At 39.6% G+C, this 20,738-nt stretch overlaps 1 protein-coding gene across 7 annotated transcripts in view; it reads left to right on the forward strand.

Moving 5' to 3' along the window:
- The window catches only part of ZFPM2 (zinc finger protein, FOG family member 2), a 529,061-nt gene that overhangs the window by 60,526 nt on the left and 447,797 nt on the right, over positions 1-20,738 (forward strand). Inside the window, exon 1 of one of the 7 annotated variants that reach the window (XM_061604845.1) lies at positions 12,805-12,890. The exons of the other annotated variants lie outside the window; for them this stretch is intronic. Within the exon in view, the coding sequence (XP_061460829.1) occupies positions 12,845-12,890 (46 nt within the window). The 5' untranslated portion in view covers positions 12,805-12,844. Of the gene's footprint in view, positions 1-12,804; positions 12,891-20,738 lie in introns of those variants that run through there. 7 annotated transcript variants of the gene reach the window in all.

Here is a 20,738-nt window from a genome sequence, read left to right on the forward strand (position 1 = left end):
TTCCAACTTAACACTTGCAGCACTAAAATTGGCCCCAAGGTACCGTCTAAAAGCACATATGTCCATGAGTCCACTACCTAGCTGGAACTAAGCAGGTCTGGGTATGTCAGGCCTGGATGAATATCTGCAAAGAAACCTCACGTACACTGCCTTGAGTTTTATGATGGAAGGAGGCTTGGTGCCTACAGTAGGCCCTTCCAGGTAGCTAACTCGCTCCTTGAATGTGCTCAGGAAGACAAAAGTTAGATTAGTCCTGAAGGAACACGCAGTCAAGGCTCCTGAAGAAACAGACCTGCTGGTGTTGTTATCGCCTCCTCCTCTTTCACTGAGCTGGTGCGGCCGCCTCCGCCACCGCCACCACCAGCCCACCTGCATGCTTGAGGCCGAGCCAAAGCCACTGCGGGACCAGCATGAGGAAGGGGCGTGCTGCGCGGGGAGCAGTCTTGGCGGGCCTGCTGGTGTTGGAGTGCAAATTGAACACAAGTGTATAAATGTTACAACTAGCAGAAGCTCTTTAAATATCTGCTTTTAAGACTAAAAGGTTTTAATCTTCAGTTTTAAAAAATGTTCTCATGAACTTTTTCCCCTTTTGCCTGAATATTAAAAAATGAGTTGTATATTTAAATATGAATCTAAACTTAAACTTGACTGTCTATTGTTGAAAAGACAAATATAGCAATCACTAGTGCTTAAAGGCACACAAAAAATCATTATTGACCATTTGTGCTGCAAATCCCACACACATTTCCTAGACATTCAATGGCATTAAATATGCTATATTTTAAATATGAAGTAAAGGGGGAAGTGAAGAGAGTTTAATAGAACTTATTATTTTAGTGTATATACCTGAATGATTATTGCAAATCCATATCTTATACTTCAGTAATGTTAATCTTTTACATTTATTATTGTTGTAAAAGTTAGCTAGCCATGCTGAAAGGTTACAGAATCTGTTAAAAGTAAAATTCATATGTATTGTTGGAAGAAAACTGGTGTTTTTAATGGTTGCGAGAATTCTTTGTTTTGTGAGGATCAATTACTTTAGTTCTATCCCCACTTTGCACCTGGGACTTACCGGTTGCGGGGCGTGTTTGCGGCCCGGGTGCAGCCTGAGCCTCCATGCCTGGAGAGGGCAAGCGCGCTGGCTGGGGTGACGCAGTAACGGTAAATAGGTAGCTCCGTCTTGCTCTATTGGACTCTGGTGGTTTTGTCATTCACCATCCAGAGATAAGGCGCAGTAAGGTTGAGCTATATCGGTCAGATGACGTTCATATGACCGATGTAGGTAATGATATCCTTTTAGAAGACCTGCAGAGGGGCTTGAAGGACATCTTGTCTGAATGTGGGGTAAAGGGTGACTAAACAGAGGTTTGTCCCCTTTCTGTGGCGAGGAAGTGCGGGAAAGGTTGAAGGTGAAGGGCAGCTAGGTGACACCTTTAGGCACCTTTGGAGGTGATAGGCAGTTCCGGAAGCCTGCAGCTCCGGGTTTTACGGCCTGAGGGCAGGATACGGGTCGCCTTTGGGGCCAACAGGTCTCATCCACCCGGAGTTTCACGGCACCGGGGGGCGGTGACGCAGGTTGGGCTCCCTACGCACAATTGGAGTATGGTCAGGGCAAGGGGTTGACAGATTGCACCCCTTTGCCCGACAGGGGTTTGGGTCACCCGAATAGCTGCAAGCAGGCTTTGCCTGACTCACCAGTTGAATCCCGCACTTATGTTCCCCTTTGCAGGTTCATTGTCATAATATGAATTTGGTTTAATAAAGTGGCCCGTTATTTAACCGATCATATTGTGTCTGCGTCTTATTTCACCCCTGGGTCGCAACCCCGCTTCGCACCTGGGACTTACCGGTTGCGGGGCATGTTTGCGGCCCGGGTGAAGCCTGAGCCTCCATGCCTGGAGAGGGCAAGCGCGCCGGCTGGGGTGACGCAGTAACGGCACGCTTCTAGAGGGGGCGGGGCATATGAGCTTATTTAGGCTCATGCCATCCGCCCCCTCTCCCTCTTCATAATTGTGGCACCCACCCTACCCTCCCTCTGCTGCAGTGTGATTCATTTGGTCACCTCCGGGGCCGAGTAGGAATTTTTGGCTTGCCTGCGTTTTAGCCGGCAGGTTTCTTTTGCCTACTCCATACTGAATCTCACTTTACTGGATCTCACATCCAGAACTTTCCAGTAGCAGGGAATGAAAGTTACTGGGCAAAGTATTATTTTGATTGGTCATAGTGCTCTTTCATGGTTCACCCCCATCGCTGACAAATTGAAGCCAGGGAAATCTGACCCTCCCTTGCAAACAGAGGGTGTTTTTTGGAGGTAGTGGTGAAGTTAATTGAATTGATAAAAGTAGGAGGAATGTGACGACATCTGAAGAAGATAGCAATTTCGCTTTGACTCTGTGTTTGCAGGCAGTTCTGATATGAATGACAAAAAATAAAATTAAAAATTAAAAAAAGGAAATCCTCCTTACTAAAACTGAATTACTTGATGAGGGGTGGGGAAGGGAAGGCTATTTACTTATGTAATACAGCATTACAAGTGACAAAAGTCCTGTTTCTTCCTTTCCTTATCTATCTCTGTCTATGAACTTTTTCAGTTAGGAAGAGCAAAACCTATAAGAGGGCTGGCCAACAGTCACTATTTCCCTACTCCCAGACAGATGCTTTATTCACAGAGCATTGTAATACATTCCGAGTAAAACATCGGAAATATGCTGTATGTAAAATGTATTTCTGGGTGCAATAAAATGGCGGTTGGCAGAAGAGGTTTTGCTCTTGTAACTGACTAAGTATATCCCCCACACACACATACATGGAAGCTGCAGGAATAGGAAGCTGTTCATGCTGCTACACAACTAGGGTAAACAACTGTCTATGGACCACCTGAGCCAAGTGGATTATTTTCATCCCCAACCCCCAAATGTGCAAATCCCCCCAATTTTCCTACATGTGAATGGGGTGGTGAATTAGGGGAAGACATTGTACAACAATCCTAAGTTGATAGTTACAAATATTCATAATATTAACTCTGTCAGGCAGAATTAGAGGGCATAACATAAGAATACAAGAGCATTCATCCATACAGGCTCAATAGATTATCCTTGTGAGATACAGGATGGCTTTACTTAGATCCTAGTACCTGTAATAAGGGCCGGCTCCAGGCATGCGTGGGCCTGTGGGCATCAGCTTGCCCTGGCACCCCCGGTGGGTGGGTGTGCCTGTCTAGTCTTTACCATTGCCCTTAATGAAGATGGAGGCCGTGGTTCCCCTAAGGGGAATGAAGCCTCCGCCGCCATCTTTGTTGATGGCACACGTGCATGCTATGCATGCACATCTCTGCCATCAACTAAGATGGCGGCAGCAGCTTCAGTACCTTAGGGAAGCTGCGGCCGCCATCTTCATTAAGGGCAATGCCAAAAAGCCAGCTGACAGGTAAGTGGGGGGCGTTGGGGGGTGTGGATCACAGAAGGGGAGTGGGGGCCCCTCAGGGGCCCCTCAGGGGCTCCTGTAGCTCTGGGGCCTTCAGGCCAATGCCCAACCTGGCCGCCCTTTAGAACCGGCCCTGCCTGTAATTAGTTGCAAATGAGTATTTGTGACCAGCAGCTAAGCCCATGGTAATGAATACAGTAGATGACATTGTATCATTTACCATGTTTTAGCTGAGAAGTCCTGTCTTTTAAATAAAGGAATCCATTTTTGTCACTAAATCGATTTTTATCAGACCTGGATTAACTGCATTTCGTTTCTTTGTGTTTCATCTCTGTGTTAATGGTAAGCAGTATCTTTCTTTCATTCGTGTGTGCGTGTGTGTGTGTTTGTGTTAGTCCATTACTACCAAACAGGTTTTTTTTTTGTGGTTCAGGTAGATATTACCATATTGCCCCTATACATTATAATGTTTTCATGAGAATAATTGGCAGACATCTTGTGAACAAGAAAGACTTTAAATATTTTTAGAATATTTGTATGATTAGGAGTTGATATTCAAGGTGATGGTCAAAAACATTAATTACCAAACCATGATAGGCAAATTACACATCAGATGAAAAAGGTGATAACTGCTGGTTTTCCTGGAATAATGTCTCTATTTTGGTGGCTAAAGTATTTTGAGTAGTTGGGATCCACTCCAAAAGGACAGCCCTGGCACATTCCTTCTTGAATATCAGCACAAGCTAGATGATCTTAGAATTGCCAAACAATTTGTTTTCCCTACTTGGTTATATATAGTATTGCAGTAGATATGTGGAACGGTACAGTATTTGGACTTGTTCCCTTCTGAAAGTTCAGTGTGCGGTAGCATTTTTTAAAGATCTAGATTTTTTCTGGTAACATACACAATATGCTTCAGCCAGGAGAAGTGTGCAATTGACAAGAAACAATGAAACGGACAAAAAAAACCCATTCCCTTCTCCATTAGCAATATTGATACTCCGGAGGGAGTAAACATGTAAAATTGGGAGTGGGGCCAAAAGGAAACAGTGATACTAAACCATTCCAGAGAAACACCTACTTGTGAGAAAGGAAAACAGCAGATAGGAAGCTACCATTGAGCAAGAAGTGTGGACCTTGAAAAGCTATAGCGATGGTAAAAGCCGCTTCTTTAGTACAAAGTTAGGCTCCCGTGTGGATAAGCCCTTAGTATTAATTGGCATTCAATTTGTTTACTATTTATTGTTTGAATTCTGATTTCTGGGACTATCATACAGTGCCCTGCAAAAGTAATCAGACCTCTGACCAATGCTCTCATATTACTGAATTACAAATGGTACATTGTAATTCTGTTGTGTACAATATTTTATTTTGAACCACTAAAACTCAAAATCAATTATTGCAAGGCGACATTGGTTTTATGTTAGGAAATGTTTGTAAGAAATATAAAAAACTGAACCATGTTGCTTGCATAAGTATTCAACCTCAGTTGTAAGCTCTCACTTTACACAGATGAAAGAAATTGCCCTATTGAGGACACTAATTACCTTACCATTGGCCTCCAACTGTGGATCATTAAAGTTGCTGTTGAAGGATCATTGGTCAGGCTGTGGATCTGAAGGAAAATGAAGACCAAAGAGATAATGTAATGCAAATGCATAGATTAGGAAAAGGGTACAAAATAATGTCCAAGTGTTTGGATATCCCAGTGAGCGCAGTTGGATCAATAATCAGAAAGTGGAAGCTGCATCACACCACCCAACAAAAGGCCATCCCTCAAAACTCAGTGCTTGAACAAGAAGGAGACTTGTGAGAGAAGCCACAGAGGCCAACCATCACTTTGAAGGAGCTACAGAGTTCAATGACTTGGAGTGGAGTAATGGTGCACCAGTCAACCATATCAAGAGCTCTGTATAACACTGGCCTGTATGGGAGGGTGGCAAGAACCTCGAGCGAATCTGCCAAGAAGAATGGCCCAACCCCCCCCTGACACTGTGTGCAAAGCTGGTACATACCTACCACGAAAGCCTTAAAGCTGTTACTGCAGTGAAAGTTGGCTTTACCAAATATTAATGGGTGGGGGTTGAATACTTACGCAAGCAATATGTTTCAGTTTTTTATGTTTCTTACAAACACTTCTCAACATAAAACCAATGTCACCTTACAATAATTGATGTTGAGTTTCAGTGTTTCACAATAAAATATCATACAGAACAAAATTACAATGCACCATTTGTAATTCAGTAATAGGAGAGCATTGGTCAGGGGTCTGATTACTTTTGTAAGGCACTGTATCTATGTATCTGCCTGTAAATTGGTGGGGGAGGAAACTCAAATAAATGCTGTGAAAACCCACAGATGGAAATGCAGAATTTTATAAAGATATATGTTGGATCCAGACATGCCATTTTGCAAATGGAAAGGATTCAGATCCAGTGGAGAATTCCAGTGAAGGAATGGGATGATGGCAATGCCCATCAATTCCTTCATCCCTGCTCCCCCAAAGCTACTCAAGTGGTAATAAAAATCACTTGACCCTTTCTCTCAGGGGAATGTTTCATGAGCAGAACTCTGCTCATGGCAAATCTGGGTCAACTGTATTATGGAAGTATTGGACCAGGCATAGTCTGAATGTTTTTATAACATGCAGTTGTCTTTCTTGCTCTCTTGTCTGTGTTTGATTACAGTGTGTAGGATATGCAGTTTCTATGTATATTAACAAAAAAAGTAGGGGTGCTAAGAGTAGCATGTCTGTTTATGTCTGACACATAGTTGCTTTGTATTACTGCACTGGAGTGAGATATCGTATCTTACGTATATGCTCACAGGGAAACAAATGTAATGGGGAATTCACGATATTGCTCTTGGAACCTTTACTGGAAATAATTGTTTGTGCCCAGGCAGAATTGCACTGGCTTATAAATATCTTGCCAACTTTGCGGAATTTAACACTAGCCAATAAAAAACCAATAGTAGAGTGCTAGCACAAGAGAGCCATCAACAGCCATACCATTGTTGCACTTATGTTTATTTATGAATAAACGATCAAAGATGTAATACCATGTCAATATAATATGATTTACAAGCAACAAAAAAGGATTTGTGGCTTGAAATGCTGAACAACACAGAGTATAAAGGGTTAATAATGCATTACAGAGACTAACCCACCCACACATTGCTTGGATTAAATACTGCATAGTAAGTATTGCAGAGATAAAGGGGAGCTAAGGCTGTTGGTGACTTTTTATGGGTTCCAGAGGAAATTACTCTTCCCTTACACAAATGCAGATTGCTAAGGTGGTCTCCTTTTACCTACGAGACCCAAATCTTCCACTGGCTCTGGCTAGTAAAAAATGCCTAGTTTCCTCTTAATTAGCCACCTTTTATTTCATCCTGGGTTATTTAAAACTCTATAAATATTGTTCAGAATATTCCATCTTAAAAATATTTTACCTTAAAAGGACATTTGGTGGGTGCCTTTCTTCTAAGGAGTCTTAACCAGTCCTGAAACAAAATAACAATCATGGTTCAGAGGCAAGGAATATGGGGAAACAGAAGCAAGGAAAGCTAAAGTTTAAGTAGAAAAGATAGGAGCCAGCTCCCACAGTCTGTCACAGGTAGGAATGGGATTCATTGGCTGGTGCCAGTTCTAAAGCATTCCATCAACCTAGCAGACCAGTATCAATTCAAGTTTGTTCTTTGTCGCTATCTGCGGCTTTTCCCCCTCACAAAAATATTATTAATATTGATATTTTGAAAGGAAATAGCAATAATTTGAAAGGTAAGGTTGACAACATTATTGTTCTTAATATCAATATTTTAGGGACATTTTTTAAAAAAAATCAAATTCCAAAAATAGCTGCAGAAAATTGCTACATAAATAATCCGATCTGCAATGACAGAGAATAAGTGAATTAATGGAAAATTTGGTACCCAATGCAAATTGGGTGGAATTCTAGCATATCCCTAGTCATACGGTAGAGTGTCTGAAAAAAAGTACGTAGAGCAAACGTCTGGAACCATCCCAAAGAGTGGAACAACTTGGGAATATGATGCATACCAAGTTATAGCAAAAATGTATCGTACAACCTTGCTCTTAATCTGAAATAATTTTTTCACAAGGGATCCAGGATTGGACCTGAGTGATATTACATAGGTGGTGAATTCCTGGGACATCCTGAGTTATGCCAAATAAATGTCATGCCACAGCGCTACAGCCAAGCCATGGTGTGTCTCTATCCATCCATTCTATTTCTAGCTGGATGCTTTTTCCCAAATGTTTGAACCTCTCAGAAAATACAAAAAAGGTGTTTGAGTTTAATTTTCATGGGACAGACTTATTGACTGGGAACCATTCATTCACAAGGGGCAATAAATGACCAGAGCACAGGCATTGCTTGCATTAGATATGGCACTGGATAAGTTAATTGAGGTGGTGCAAATCTTGCTTCTACCTCGCATATACTGATGCTAGTGCTGGCATTATAAGGGTCTTTCCCTGATTACCACAGTGATGCACTCATTGGTCACGGCAAAGCAAATTACACACAAAGTCATGGGACACGTGCAGAATTCTAGCAGAACTGAGCTACTCAGTAACAGTATCCTCTGTGATTGCAATTGTGCTTAATTTTGGCATAAATTGAGGACTAAGTAAATATTCTAAAATATTTCAGTTGACCATGACAATGAAATGGATTGGTTATGAAGGTATTTTTTTATGTAATAAGATAGAAAGTGTGGTCTTAAGCATGTCTACCCTGAGGTAAGTCTGTTTAGGATAAGTGGAATTTTTCATTTGAAAAGTATGTATGGGATTGCAGTTTTAGTGTCCCTGGATTATGTTATTGAAAACAACTTGTACTTGAGTAGCTACTGCTAGGATTTGTCTGACTGTGTTAAAAGATGACTAGGTGCAATATTCCTCCTCTAGGATGCACACCTTAATGTGGTGAGGAGGTTTGAGAGTGTCGAAGAAGCTGAGAACAATTGTTGTTGTTGTTTATTTCTACCTCCCTTTTGGCCAAAAGGCCCTCAAGGCGGCTTACAAAAAACACAAATATAAAAATACATCAATAAAAACAATCCAATTTACAATTTATAATAAGCAATACGTAAATAAATAAATGTGGGTGAGAAGGATGAGCACAGGAGAAGTCCAAAGGAATGGATCTTGAGGGGAAAGACCTGGAGGTGAGATCCTTTCTCCATGATGACTGAGATGATGAATCATCGACGCCATGCTACTCAGAGTGGATTTTAGTCCAGCCACCACCCACTGCCCCAACCCAGATAATCAAATAGCACCAGTCTCTTCGCTCTGGGCTTGCTCCTTGGCTGCTGCAGTGGCGGATGCTGTGGCTTCCCCTCGAGCTCCTGCACCTCCCCCTGCCCCGGCGGCGGCTTGGGCGGGCCCAGTGTGGGCCTCGAGGGCCTCGCAGAACTGCTTGAGGCTGATGGCATGCTCCCCGTGGCTAAGGCGGCCTCCAGCCAGCGCAATGCTATCAGGAGACTAGACCAAGAGGTTTGAGAGTGGTGAAGAAGCTGACAGCAATACGATGAGGAGTCTAGACCAAGAGGCTAGACTCCTAGCAGGGGCACCCAAGGCAGAATGGTTAAAGCTGAGATACCAGACTAAGATGCATCCAAACTCAGAGGAAGGCAATGGTAAACCACCTCTGAATACCTCTTACCACAAAAACCCTATGAACAGAGTATCCAAAATGCAACACGAGATAGTGCTGGAAGATGAGACCCCCAGGTCAGAAGGCACTCACCGAGCTACTGGGGAAGAACAAAGGACAAGTATAAGTAGTGCTGTGACTAATGACACCACTGGGTCAAAGCTGAATGGAAGGCCCGAGGCTGTTGCACACAGATGCGAAAGGAGAGTCCAGAGTTGTACAACATACACAACAGGAACGTGGAATGTGAGAAGCATGAACCAGGGAAAGTTAGAAATTGTAAAGCAAGAAATGGAATGCATCAACATTACAATACTTGGCGTGAGTGAATTAAAATGGACGGGAATGGAACACTTTCAATTAGGCAACTACAAAATATTTTATGCAGGAAATGAGAAATCCAGAAGAAACGGGGTTGCTTTAATAGCGAAAAGTGATGTAGCAAAAGCAAGGTCTGGGCAAGTGATATCAATGAGATTAAACAGGAAACTTATTAACATAACCATCATCCAAGTCTATGGTCTAATGGCAAACACAGAAGAAGAATTGGAGAGATTTTACTCAGAAGTACAGGAAGAAATAGTTCACACATCAAAACAAGATGTTTTGATAATCATGGGGGACTGGAATGCAAAAGTAGGGGACAAACTAGAAAAGTGGGGAAATGGGGCTTAGGCGATAGAAATGCAAAACCAAGACCAGGTGCAGACTGTGGTACAGATAATTGAACTGGGAATATTGAAAATCAGAGTAAAGCTAAAGAAGAAGAACAAAGCAATCATAATGCCAAAATACAATTTAAATAACATCCCAGAAGAATATAAAGATCAAATAAGGAACAGATTTGAGGCTTTAAACTTAGTTGATAGAAAACCAGAAGAACTATGGATTGAAGTAAGAGACAATACATCTAGTTAAAAAGAGAGACAAATCTCAATGGATGACAGAAGAAACTCTTAAAATGGTTAAAGAATGAAGGAAAGCGAAAGCAAAAGGAGAAAGAAATATGGTCAGAACCTTAAATGCAATAATACAGCAATTACTATGTAGGGACAAAGAGAACTATTACAAAAGTTATTGTATAGAAATAGATGAGGACGACAAAAAGGGTAGAACAAGATCCCTATTTGAAAAGATTAGAGAAATGAAAGGAAAGTTTAAACCAAGAGTAGGGATGTTGAATAATCAACAGGGGAACACACTGACTGACTGAGATGAAATAAAGGGAAGATGGAAACAATACACTGAAGGACTATATAAAAGAGATGATGCAAGGATGACAGATTCATTCACGGAGGAACTGTGTGATGAAGAACCAGAAATTTTAGAATGCGAGTTGAAAGCTGCTCTTAAAATCCAAGTGTTCTTTTGTTTCTTCCAAACAAATCACCAGGAACAGATGGTATACCAGCAGACATGTTACTGACTGAATTTGTCCAAATTATGAGAAAAATATGTCAAGAAATATGGAAAACTAAAGAATGACCCACATATTGGAAGTGTTCAGTATACATCCCAGTTCCAAAGAAAGAGGATCCCAGGGAATGCAGTAATTATCGAACTATTGCCTTAATATCCCATGCAAGTAAAGTAATGCCTAAGATTCTACAACAAAGGCTCTTACCATATATGGAGTGAGAAATGCCAGATGTCCAAGCTGGATTTAGAAAAGGAAGAGGTACTAGAGATCATATCATAAACGTATATTGGATGATGGAACAGACCAAAGAATTTTAGAAGAAAATCACCCTGTGCTTGATAGATTACAGCAAAGTCTTTGATTGTGTAGATCATGAAAAACTACGGAATGCTTTACAAGAAATGGGGGTGTCACAGCATCTGATTGTCCTGAAGCACAACCTATACTCTGGACAAGATGCTACTGTAAAGACAGAATATGGAGAAACTGATTGGTTCCAAATCAGTAAGGGTGTGAGACAGGGATGTATTTTATGATCCAATTTGTTTAATCTATATACAGAACATATCATACGAAAAGCAGGATTGGACCAAGATGGAGATGTGAAAATTGGAGGGAGAAATATCAATAATTTAAGATATTCAGACGATACTATGCTACTAGCAGAAACCAGTAATGATTTGAAAAGAAAGCTGATGAAAGTTAAAGAGAAAAGCACAAAAGCAGGACTACAGCTGAATGTCAAGAAGACTAAAGTAATGACAAGAGAAGATTTATGTAACTTTAAAGTTGACAATGAGGACATTGAACTTGTCAAGGATTATCAATACCAAAATGGACACAACAGTCAAGAAATCAGAAGAAGGCTAGGACTGGGGAGGACATCTAGGAGAGAACTAGAAAAGGCCCTCAAATGCAAAGAAGTATCACTGAACACCAAAGTCAGGATCATTCAGACCATGGTATCCCAATCTCTATGTATGGATGTGAAAGTTGTACAGTGAAAAAAGTGGATACGAGAAAAATCAACTTATTTGAAATGTGGTGTTCGAGGAGAGCTTTGCAGATACCATGGACTGCAAAAAAGACAAATAATTGGGTGTTAGAACAAATTAAACCAGAACTATCACTAGAAGCTAAAATGGTGAAACTGAGGTTATCATACTTTGGACACATCATGAGAAGACATGATTCATTAGAAAAGCTGATAATGCTGGGAAAAACAGGAGTAGAAAAAGAGAAAGGCCAAACAAGAGATGGATTGATTCCATAATGGAAGCCACAGACTTGAACGTACAAAATCTGAACAGGGTGGTTCATGACAGATGCTACTGAAGGGTGCTGATTCATAGGGTTGCCATATGTCATAATTGACTTTATTTATTTATTTATTATTTTATTTATATCCCACCCTTCCTCCCAGCAGGAGCCCAGGGTGGCAAACAGAAGCGCTTAAAACACATCAGAACATCATAAGAATAGACCCTAAAATATACCAAAACAAAACAACTTTGAAAACATTTTTTTAAAAAAGCTTTTAGGGACATAACAATAAGGTGCAATGTTTGGATATTTTTACTTTGTTTTAATATGTTTATGTGTGTATGTTCTTGCGGTTTATTCATGTTATAACTTGTGGGAAGAAAAGAGGAGGGGTGATGGTCAAATATCAATGCAAAAAGGAAAGGGGGTATAAAACCCAAATGACCATTAACGTTCTGAAGTTGTTTATTCTATTTTGTCTTCTTTAAAAATGCCCAACGCGTTTCGGCTCTATTATATATCAGCCTTCGTCAGGGGCTACAATACAAACATATATACATTTACATCATTAATACTTCATTTGTATTACTTTTGAAATTCTTAATACAATAGGAAAACACACATTTAAAAAAAAATAATTTTTTTTTACTTACATTCTTCTTTGTCTATTTGTTTCTCTAAACTGTTTATAGCATTCTCTTTATCTTCTTTCTGTGTATTTGTTGAGACTAGATGTCGTGCTTTTATATGTAGAGTGGTACTCAGCTGAGATGTGTATTTCATTATCTATTCAGAAATTGCCTGTAAGGGATCCTCTAAAAACTCTGTGTTACTACAAAAAAGGAAGAAAATCCAGTTCTTCATTTAATCCTGAAGGTGACATAGTATTCAAAGCCAAAATCCACCATATTTCTCTTTTTAGGAGTCTACTGTTATTTTGTCCCCACACTTTTTCTACACCCCAAAAATGGAAATCTTCCAGAGTGTGTTTGTATTCAAGAAAATGGTCTACTAATGGTGAACCCTTTCTGTTACACTTTATATTACTAAGATGTTCTCCTATTCTTACTTAGAGAAACAAATAGACAAAGAAGAATGTAAGTAAAAAAAATATTTTTTTAAAATGTGTGTTTTCCTATTGTATTAAGAATTTGAAAAGTAATACAAATGAAGTATTAATGATGTAAATGTATATATGTTTGTATTGTAGCCCCTGACGAAGGCTGATATATAATAGAGCTGAAACGCGTTGGGCATTTTTAAAGAAGACAAAATAGAATAAACAACTTCAGAACGTTAATGGTCATTTGGGTTTTATACCCCCTTTCCTTTTTGCATAACTTGTGGGAAGCAATATATAAATTCATTAAGCCTAAACCAATATTAGTCCTACTCAGAATAGACGCATTGAAAATAATGGACATGAATAACTTAGGTCCTTTAATTTTAAATGGGTTTACTCTCAATATAACTTAGTTGGATGCAACCCAAGACCCCCATGTCCAGAGAGGCCCACGTTCACAAAAAAAGTGCTTCTATGTGTATGTGTTGAGGGTATGCCATTTCTGCTGCCCAGCAAGTAGCCTCTCAAACTGCCCCTTACCTGGAGGGCAGGAGGCTGCTTTCAGCAGCTGAAATCCACCATCGAAAACCACACGCAGCATTTGGGATCCTGCTTTGAATAGAGGGGACAGCATTGTAAATAAGAATTCACAAGTTAGTCAGCAGTCTCCCTCCTCTGTTTCCTTTCGCATCCTCTGGGCCTTCAATTTCTTCCCTTTCTTGTCATACATTCCTGCATAGTTCTGATGTTAAGGGGGGGATACCATCAACAGAAAATATAAAGCAATTTCTTTCTTGAGAGGGCAGAAGTCACATGTATGGAGAGACCAACTGTGGTCACTGGCATAGGTTCTTGGAGGCTACAAAAATAACACCATCTATACTACTGCCAGCACAGGTTTGTGTTGGCATATTGGTGTAGTAAGGTAGCACTGTGGGTAGCTTTTAGGGCTGGCTGTACAACAAGCTGCTCGGTTATCCCCAACTCTTGAGTAGTATAGCATGGGAGGAGGACTATAATCCTGCCTTCTTATGGTATCTGGATCAGATTTCTTGTTGAAGGGACTCAATTTGTCTCCTGCCCAGTTGCATTTGTAACTATTACTTTTGTTACTTTTGCGTCTGATTATTTCTAAAGTTCTGTTGCAGCTTTCACCAGCCTGGTGCCCTCCAGATGTCTTGGACTGCAACTCCTATCAGCTCAGCCAGCATGGCTGATGGTCAGGGATGATGAGAGTTGTAGTCCAAAACATCTGGAGGGCACTAGGATGAGGAACGAAATTATGTTGTTATTGACAGCTTCTCTGCACACACAATCTTCACTGGGATTTGTTTATTTTATCTGTCTCTTCTTCTCCAAAATACTATTTTACAGTATATTTCAAGCATTCCTTCACATAGCCCAAACCCCAGACCTTGTCTGTGAGTGGCCTGTTGCACTGCCTTACTTGTTGGCACAGGTCCACCAAATCTGCCATTAAAGAGAAAAATCAAAGAAGGGATAACAAGCAGCCTAATGATATCTAGGGATGAAGTCCAGCATCTATGGTCAGGCTTAACAGCTGTGCACGTAGATTTGGTTGGTGGAGCTCATAAATATGAGTTTGTTTGTTTCTTGTGATTTTTTAAAATAATTTGAATTGCAAGAACTGATGGAAAGCTTCAAGTAACATGGCTGCATAAAAACATATTCTGATACTTGAAAATCACTAGTAAAGTTCACATTACCTTTTGGATGGCCTAGGTAGAAGATGATAATAGAAGTCCAGCTTTTTAGTTGTCAGCTAGGTGGTACTTCATAATGAAGAAGTCCAGAAGAAAGTCCCTTTTCATTTTTGCTTGGTATTTATTTTTTTGGCATAAAGTATGAGACTTATATAATGCCTTTATCGTCTCTGAGAGATATGTTTTTCAATGTAAACAATATATGCATTTTCTAACATCCATTCTAGCACCACCTTAGCTTTCGTATTGCATTTTAAAGGGAACAATGGGCATTCATCCTTCAAGATTTCTCAAATTTCTGTCTTCTTTCTGGCTGGAATTTAAACAAATGCTTGGTAATCCTGAAGCCAGGATCGCAGTTTTCATTCTTCTTCCTTGTAAATTTCAATAACTCATCTCAAAGTCCCACCGTCATCCTTAAAGTCTTCCTCCAGCCCACACTGGAAATTCCTAGCCAATCAGCAGCTGTGAACCTGCGTGCTCCTGATTTCAGCCACCTCCTGCTTCCAACTCTAGCTCTTGTCTCCCACAGATAATGTGGTGGGGCAACATATGTCTTTGGTTACCATTCAAAAGTGGTAGCTTCTTCCTACTCCTTAACTCACTGATCTCTGCTATAAAAAAGATATAACCAGAAGTGAGTGGTTGCCTGCAAACATTAAAAGCCTTTTGAGAGGCTGCTGAAGTTAGTTGTTATTTACAACCCTTTTCATTGAAGCCAGTTATATTGTTTATCTTGATCCAAATTGGTGACCTTTCCTCAGACCCTAATTTGTTGTGAGAAAACCCCTAAATATTAGTTCCTAAAAGTGCAATATTTTTGTTATCTGGGAAAATGTACAAGGGTTTCCATAGGCACACATTTGTTTTATTGTGCATTTTATGTATGTAGAAACCAGGAGCCTCTTAGAAGCAAGAGAAAGGTGAGTAGGTGCTTTGTCCTTATGTTACCTGATCCAGACATTAACATTTTTTTGCTCAGAAAAAGCAAAGCACACATATCTATGGAAGCTAAGTTTTGAGGGGAGGGGGAAGGTGGGGGAAGAGAATATTCAGTCAAAACTATATTGAGTTGCACCCTAAAATCCCACATAGCTTGCCAACAGTACCTGGAAGAACATCTGAGTATACACTTTAGCAACAGAATAGGTGTTAACTCCCGCCCCGCCAAAAAAGTCTGGATGCTGATGAGAATAAATCCTTTTCTGAGTGTTTCTTTTGTTGGGACATCAAGTAAGCGCTCACACTGATATTTTAAAAGAAGTATTCCAGCAGTCTTGTCCTAAATAAATACACAGCAATCAAGTATTAAGCTAGTGTCATTATTAAAATTTCTTGTGCCATTTTTACTGATAGTGATCTGTAAATATCAATGTTCATTTTAATTTAACAAAGGAATCATATGTTATATAAGAGAAAATAATAAACTGTTACATTTAATGACTTGTGTGCACTAACAATAAAAGAGAAAGGGAAAAATTAAATTCAAGGGAAAAATAGACCATAAATAGGACTGTCAGGAGTGTATACACTTTTTTAGGTATTATTATTGCACTTTTTACATCTTAAGAGTCCTGTCCCTTTCATCTCTTGTGGTATATCTCTCCTCCCCAACCCACATCCTTCCATTTTCCCCATATCCTTGCAGTGGTACCAAAATGTTATTATAATGCATGGTGACATTTTGTAATATCGCGGTCTGTAGAGTTTTACACTCATTTTTTTTAATAGCAATGTCACTTCTATAAAAATGTCCATCTTTGAAATCTAATTATTTTCAAAAGAATTTCTATTACTGTATGGGACAATCATGTTATATTGCCTGTGACAAGCACGGCTGCAAGCCATTTTTTAAAGTTCCTTCTATATTACTAACAATGGCTGACCGTTATTACTGCTACTACTATAATATATTATAATAATATTTTACACTTTAATTTTAACTCCTATCCTATTAAGAGCCGTCTTAAAATGTCAGTATTTTAACAGTCCAGGTTGATGTTGGCTTTCTTATACACATATATTGAGTAAAATCTGGGTCATTTGCTAGTTAACCTCCTCGATGATTTGTCATAGGACTTTTTTTGTCAATTGCAAATTTTTGTGATCTTGGTTTTATTCTGCAAACTGCTTTGAGGTACTGAAATGCTGTGCCCCAGTCAAGCTCCTTATATGCACTCAAGTGCATACACTTATCCCTTGTGCACACAGGTTGCCTTCTAAATCCACTGGAGAAAGTACAGAGGAAGCTGCCTTATCCCAAATCAGACTAGTTGTCCCCCTAGCCCAGTATTGTCTATTCTGAGTGGCAAAGGCTCTCTGGGGTCTTAGACAGAAGTATTTTGGATCATCTACCTTATCCTCTTAGGATATCAAGAATTGGACCTGGGACCTTCTGCATGTCAAATACATATTCTAGCATTGAGCTGTGATTTCTCTGGACAAAGGAAAGTGTCCATAGAACTGATTCTCCCATTTAAATTATTCTGGATGAAGAAAGCTCTACATGCTCATTGATTGTCAGGAATCCCGAACAGATAGTAGAAATGGGTGCAACACACAAAACATTGTTGGTACATATTTCCTATTCAGAAGCACAGAATTCCAGTAGCAGCAATGTTTTTTGCTTTGTACTCTTGGACTGTAATTGTAAAATAAATGTGTACATATAAACAGTTGTTAAAATGATTACAATACAGAGTGGAGGGAAATGTAATAATCTCTCTTCATTTTCTACCAGTAAAATATATAGAATAAAATAAATAAATCTGAATAAAAGAAGTACATAAACATTAAGGAATTCAGTGGGAGGAGTTTTAGAGAGTAGGACAACAAAGATATTGAAACGCTTCTCGAATTTACTATTGAGAACAGATGAAATATTCACTGAAGTGTGTGATTTGATAAATTAGCTATTAAAGGGAATACAGTAAGTTGTCTGTAAATATATAAAAAATGTAAACAAGCAGGAGAGTAAAGGTACTTGTGATACAAAACAAAACTGGGGAAAATATTATGGTGAACTTTAAAAACAATTATTGTGATGCTCACTAAATTAAATAAACCGATTTTAAAAGATGTCTTTGACTCTTGAGTCCTTTAAATAGTAAACAAAATAGTCATGACTTTTACATGTGCAACAAAAAGGACATTGCTGTTTATAGTGCAAGCTATTCTTTACTGCTTTCTAATAGTCAATCTGGGTGCTCCATAGTGGGAACATAAGTTGGCTGGAGTGGTATCTGTCCCTGAAACCTGCTTCATGGAGTCAGAGATGTGTGTGTAGGTGTGTAAATCTCTTTTTCCTGCCCTTTTTCTTCTCTTCTGTTAACGTTTTTCACATGTCCCCATTTGTCAGTATACAATAGTGAAGTGCCTGTCACTATGTACTTATTTTCATTCATAATAGGAGACATTGCCTTCCAGACCCCTGATAATTTCAGTTTCCCTTTTCTGCGCCTTTTCCAGATCTACAATATCCTTGTTAAGGTCAAACTGCATGTTGGTTAACTACAGAGCTGTGTCTTTACATGCAGGTTTTTAAAACACAGTATGCCAGCAAAGGTCTGATCTGGATTGAAACTGGATTTATTAGACACATTCGTGGAAGATAAGCTGTGTTCTACCTCCACTTTCAGAAGCAGTATGCTTTTGAATTCCAGTAACTGGAAAGCACAGGAGGGGAGAGTGCTGTTGTGCGCAGGTCCTACTTTTAATTTATTTATTTATTTATTTATTGTATTTATATACCGCCCCATAGCCGAAGCTCTCTGGGCGGTTTACAGCAACTAAAAACATTTTAACTTTTTGTCTCCTGCTGTGGTCCTGATCTGGATCTCCCCTCCACCTCAAATGCTGGCAGTGTCCGTAAAAAATAATTTAAATAAATCACTGAACTTAAAAAGCCCAGCTACCTACCTAATGTAATATTTACTTTGGCCTTCCCATGCAGTGACCAGAACTGTACATAGTATTTTTTAGTATGGTTGCATGAAACGTATGCATAAAGGCACAACAATATTAGCTGTTTTATTTGTGATCCCTTTCCTGATGATTTCTTGCATGTTCTTTTCACAACTGCGACATGCTGGGTCAATATTTGCATTGTGGAGCTGGCCACCAAGACTCCAAGAACCCTTTCCTGGTCTGTTAATGTGAGTTCAGAGCCCATCTAGGTTTTTTGGTGTTTTTTCTCCCTGAATGTGTGTCCTATTTTGTTGTCTGTTCACACATTTATATTCTGCCTTTTGAAGCTCTTTGTAGTCTGTTTTTATCACCTTGAATAATTTGATGTCAGCAGCAAGCCTGGACACCTCACTGCTCATCCCTAGCTTCAGATCAGAACAAGTTAAAAAGCATCAGTCCCAAAGCATTATTATAATATACAAAGTGCTATGTTGTGTGAATTTTACAAGTCAGATTCTTTACTTTGTAAACAAGGTACATAATATTTTGTAGGGTCTGTGTGATTACTTGTCTTTGTTTGGTTATTTATTTTAAAGAGATAGTCTTCTTGTCTTGTTTGGTAATTTGTTTGTGCCTTCAAGGGGTTAATCACAGTGGCTGATGCAAATTGAGAGCAAAGAAAAGAGCCCTTGGTTAATTGGAGCTTCTATGATAGGAAAATTTCATCTCAGGATAAATTGCCATGTAAACAATAACATGATCATTAACTTTAGGTTAATGATGGTAAGTGTGTGTGGAGTTCAGAATTCAGTGCAAGTGTATGATGAGCAAAGATGTGAGGATAAAATATTTATAAATTCATCTATATGTAACCAGGTGTTTTAGTGTTGGTACAGCACAACTGAAGCGGTACAACATGTTTGAAAGTCTTTAAACACAAGTTACAGAGCAACCCTACGAGGGGCCAGGAAGGCGCAGAGTGGCAGATTCACCTCCACAATCCTTCTGGTCAGAATAGAAGGGCAGCATTTTCCCCCTCTTTTTTTACTGTGTCTACTCCAAGATGACTCTGCAGATGGACCCAGATTTGGCCCCTCTCCAGGAGCTGAACTGGCTTAGGAGCAGACCCAGCTTCATCCACACCCCACACTTGTAACACCCAATGAATATTACGCAAAATTTCAGGAAGAAATCCGTTTTTATTTTTTCTGATCTTTTATGTACTTAATACAAAGATCCTGTTTCATCCTAACAAATATGCTAACTACTAAATGCTCTTGAGTAACATTATTAGGGGCTTTGATCATATATACATATTTTTATTCCTTGTAACAGATGGGAATGGGAGATAACTATGTAACCCTAGTACTTACAATGCCCATTGCTTGTATAACATCCTGGAAAGGTTTCTGGTTGATACATGGGTCATTCTTTACTTTTCTACTGACCATATATCAATGCATAGTGTAAGCCTCTCCTGCCTTTTCCAGAATTTAGTACTACACATTCACAACAATCCAAGGGAATATGCAAAAATTAGCACAGCGGATGGTATTCTACTAACATGTGCCATCAACTCAAGGATTACTGCTCATGCAACAGGACTTCCCTCCTCTCCTCCCCCTGCACATGCCCTGACCCCATCCCAATTCTGCTTCGTACGGTTGGGGGAACCCCTAAAACAGATTTATGGGGCACACAGTAAGGGAGGAAGAGAGGTGAAAAGTCCCATTGTATGAATGGTAATCCTTGTGCTGACAGGACCCTGATTTAGCGCTATGTTGGATACAAGCTAGTATCAAGATTCCTTAACAGATTAGCTTCCTTTTAAGATTTTTTTTTTTAATGGTGGTTAGATATTTCCCATCTTCTCAGATGAATGCTTATGAGTCAAGTGTGCATTTTAACCCTGATTAGTCATCAAGAGAGTACAGAACTAGTTGGTAAGAGTTACAAGTAGCTGTGTACGTTAAACATATTGCCTACCAAGAAACTGGGATTCCCAGATATTTAGATGGCAAGTGCTTTGTTGGTTATAGGAAGCTGCTCTGCAACTTTTGCTCATCTTCACATCATCATCAGGCTCTGTCTTCTATTGGTGGGGTGTGTGCACACACATGTGTGCATGTGTTTGTCTTCCAGGAAGAGATCAGTTAAACACATTGCCATCCAAGGTAGCTGCTGAAACATGGCATCTGTGGGAGGTGATGGTGGATTGTTTTTGGCGCTGTAGTGTATGGGTATGTAGTGTG

Source organism: Rhineura floridana, chromosome 1 (assembly GCF_030035675.1).
Source record: "Rhineura floridana isolate rRhiFlo1 chromosome 1, rRhiFlo1.hap2, whole genome shotgun sequence".
Lineage (NCBI taxonomy): Eukaryota > Metazoa > Chordata > Lepidosauria > Squamata > Rhineuridae > Rhineura > Rhineura floridana.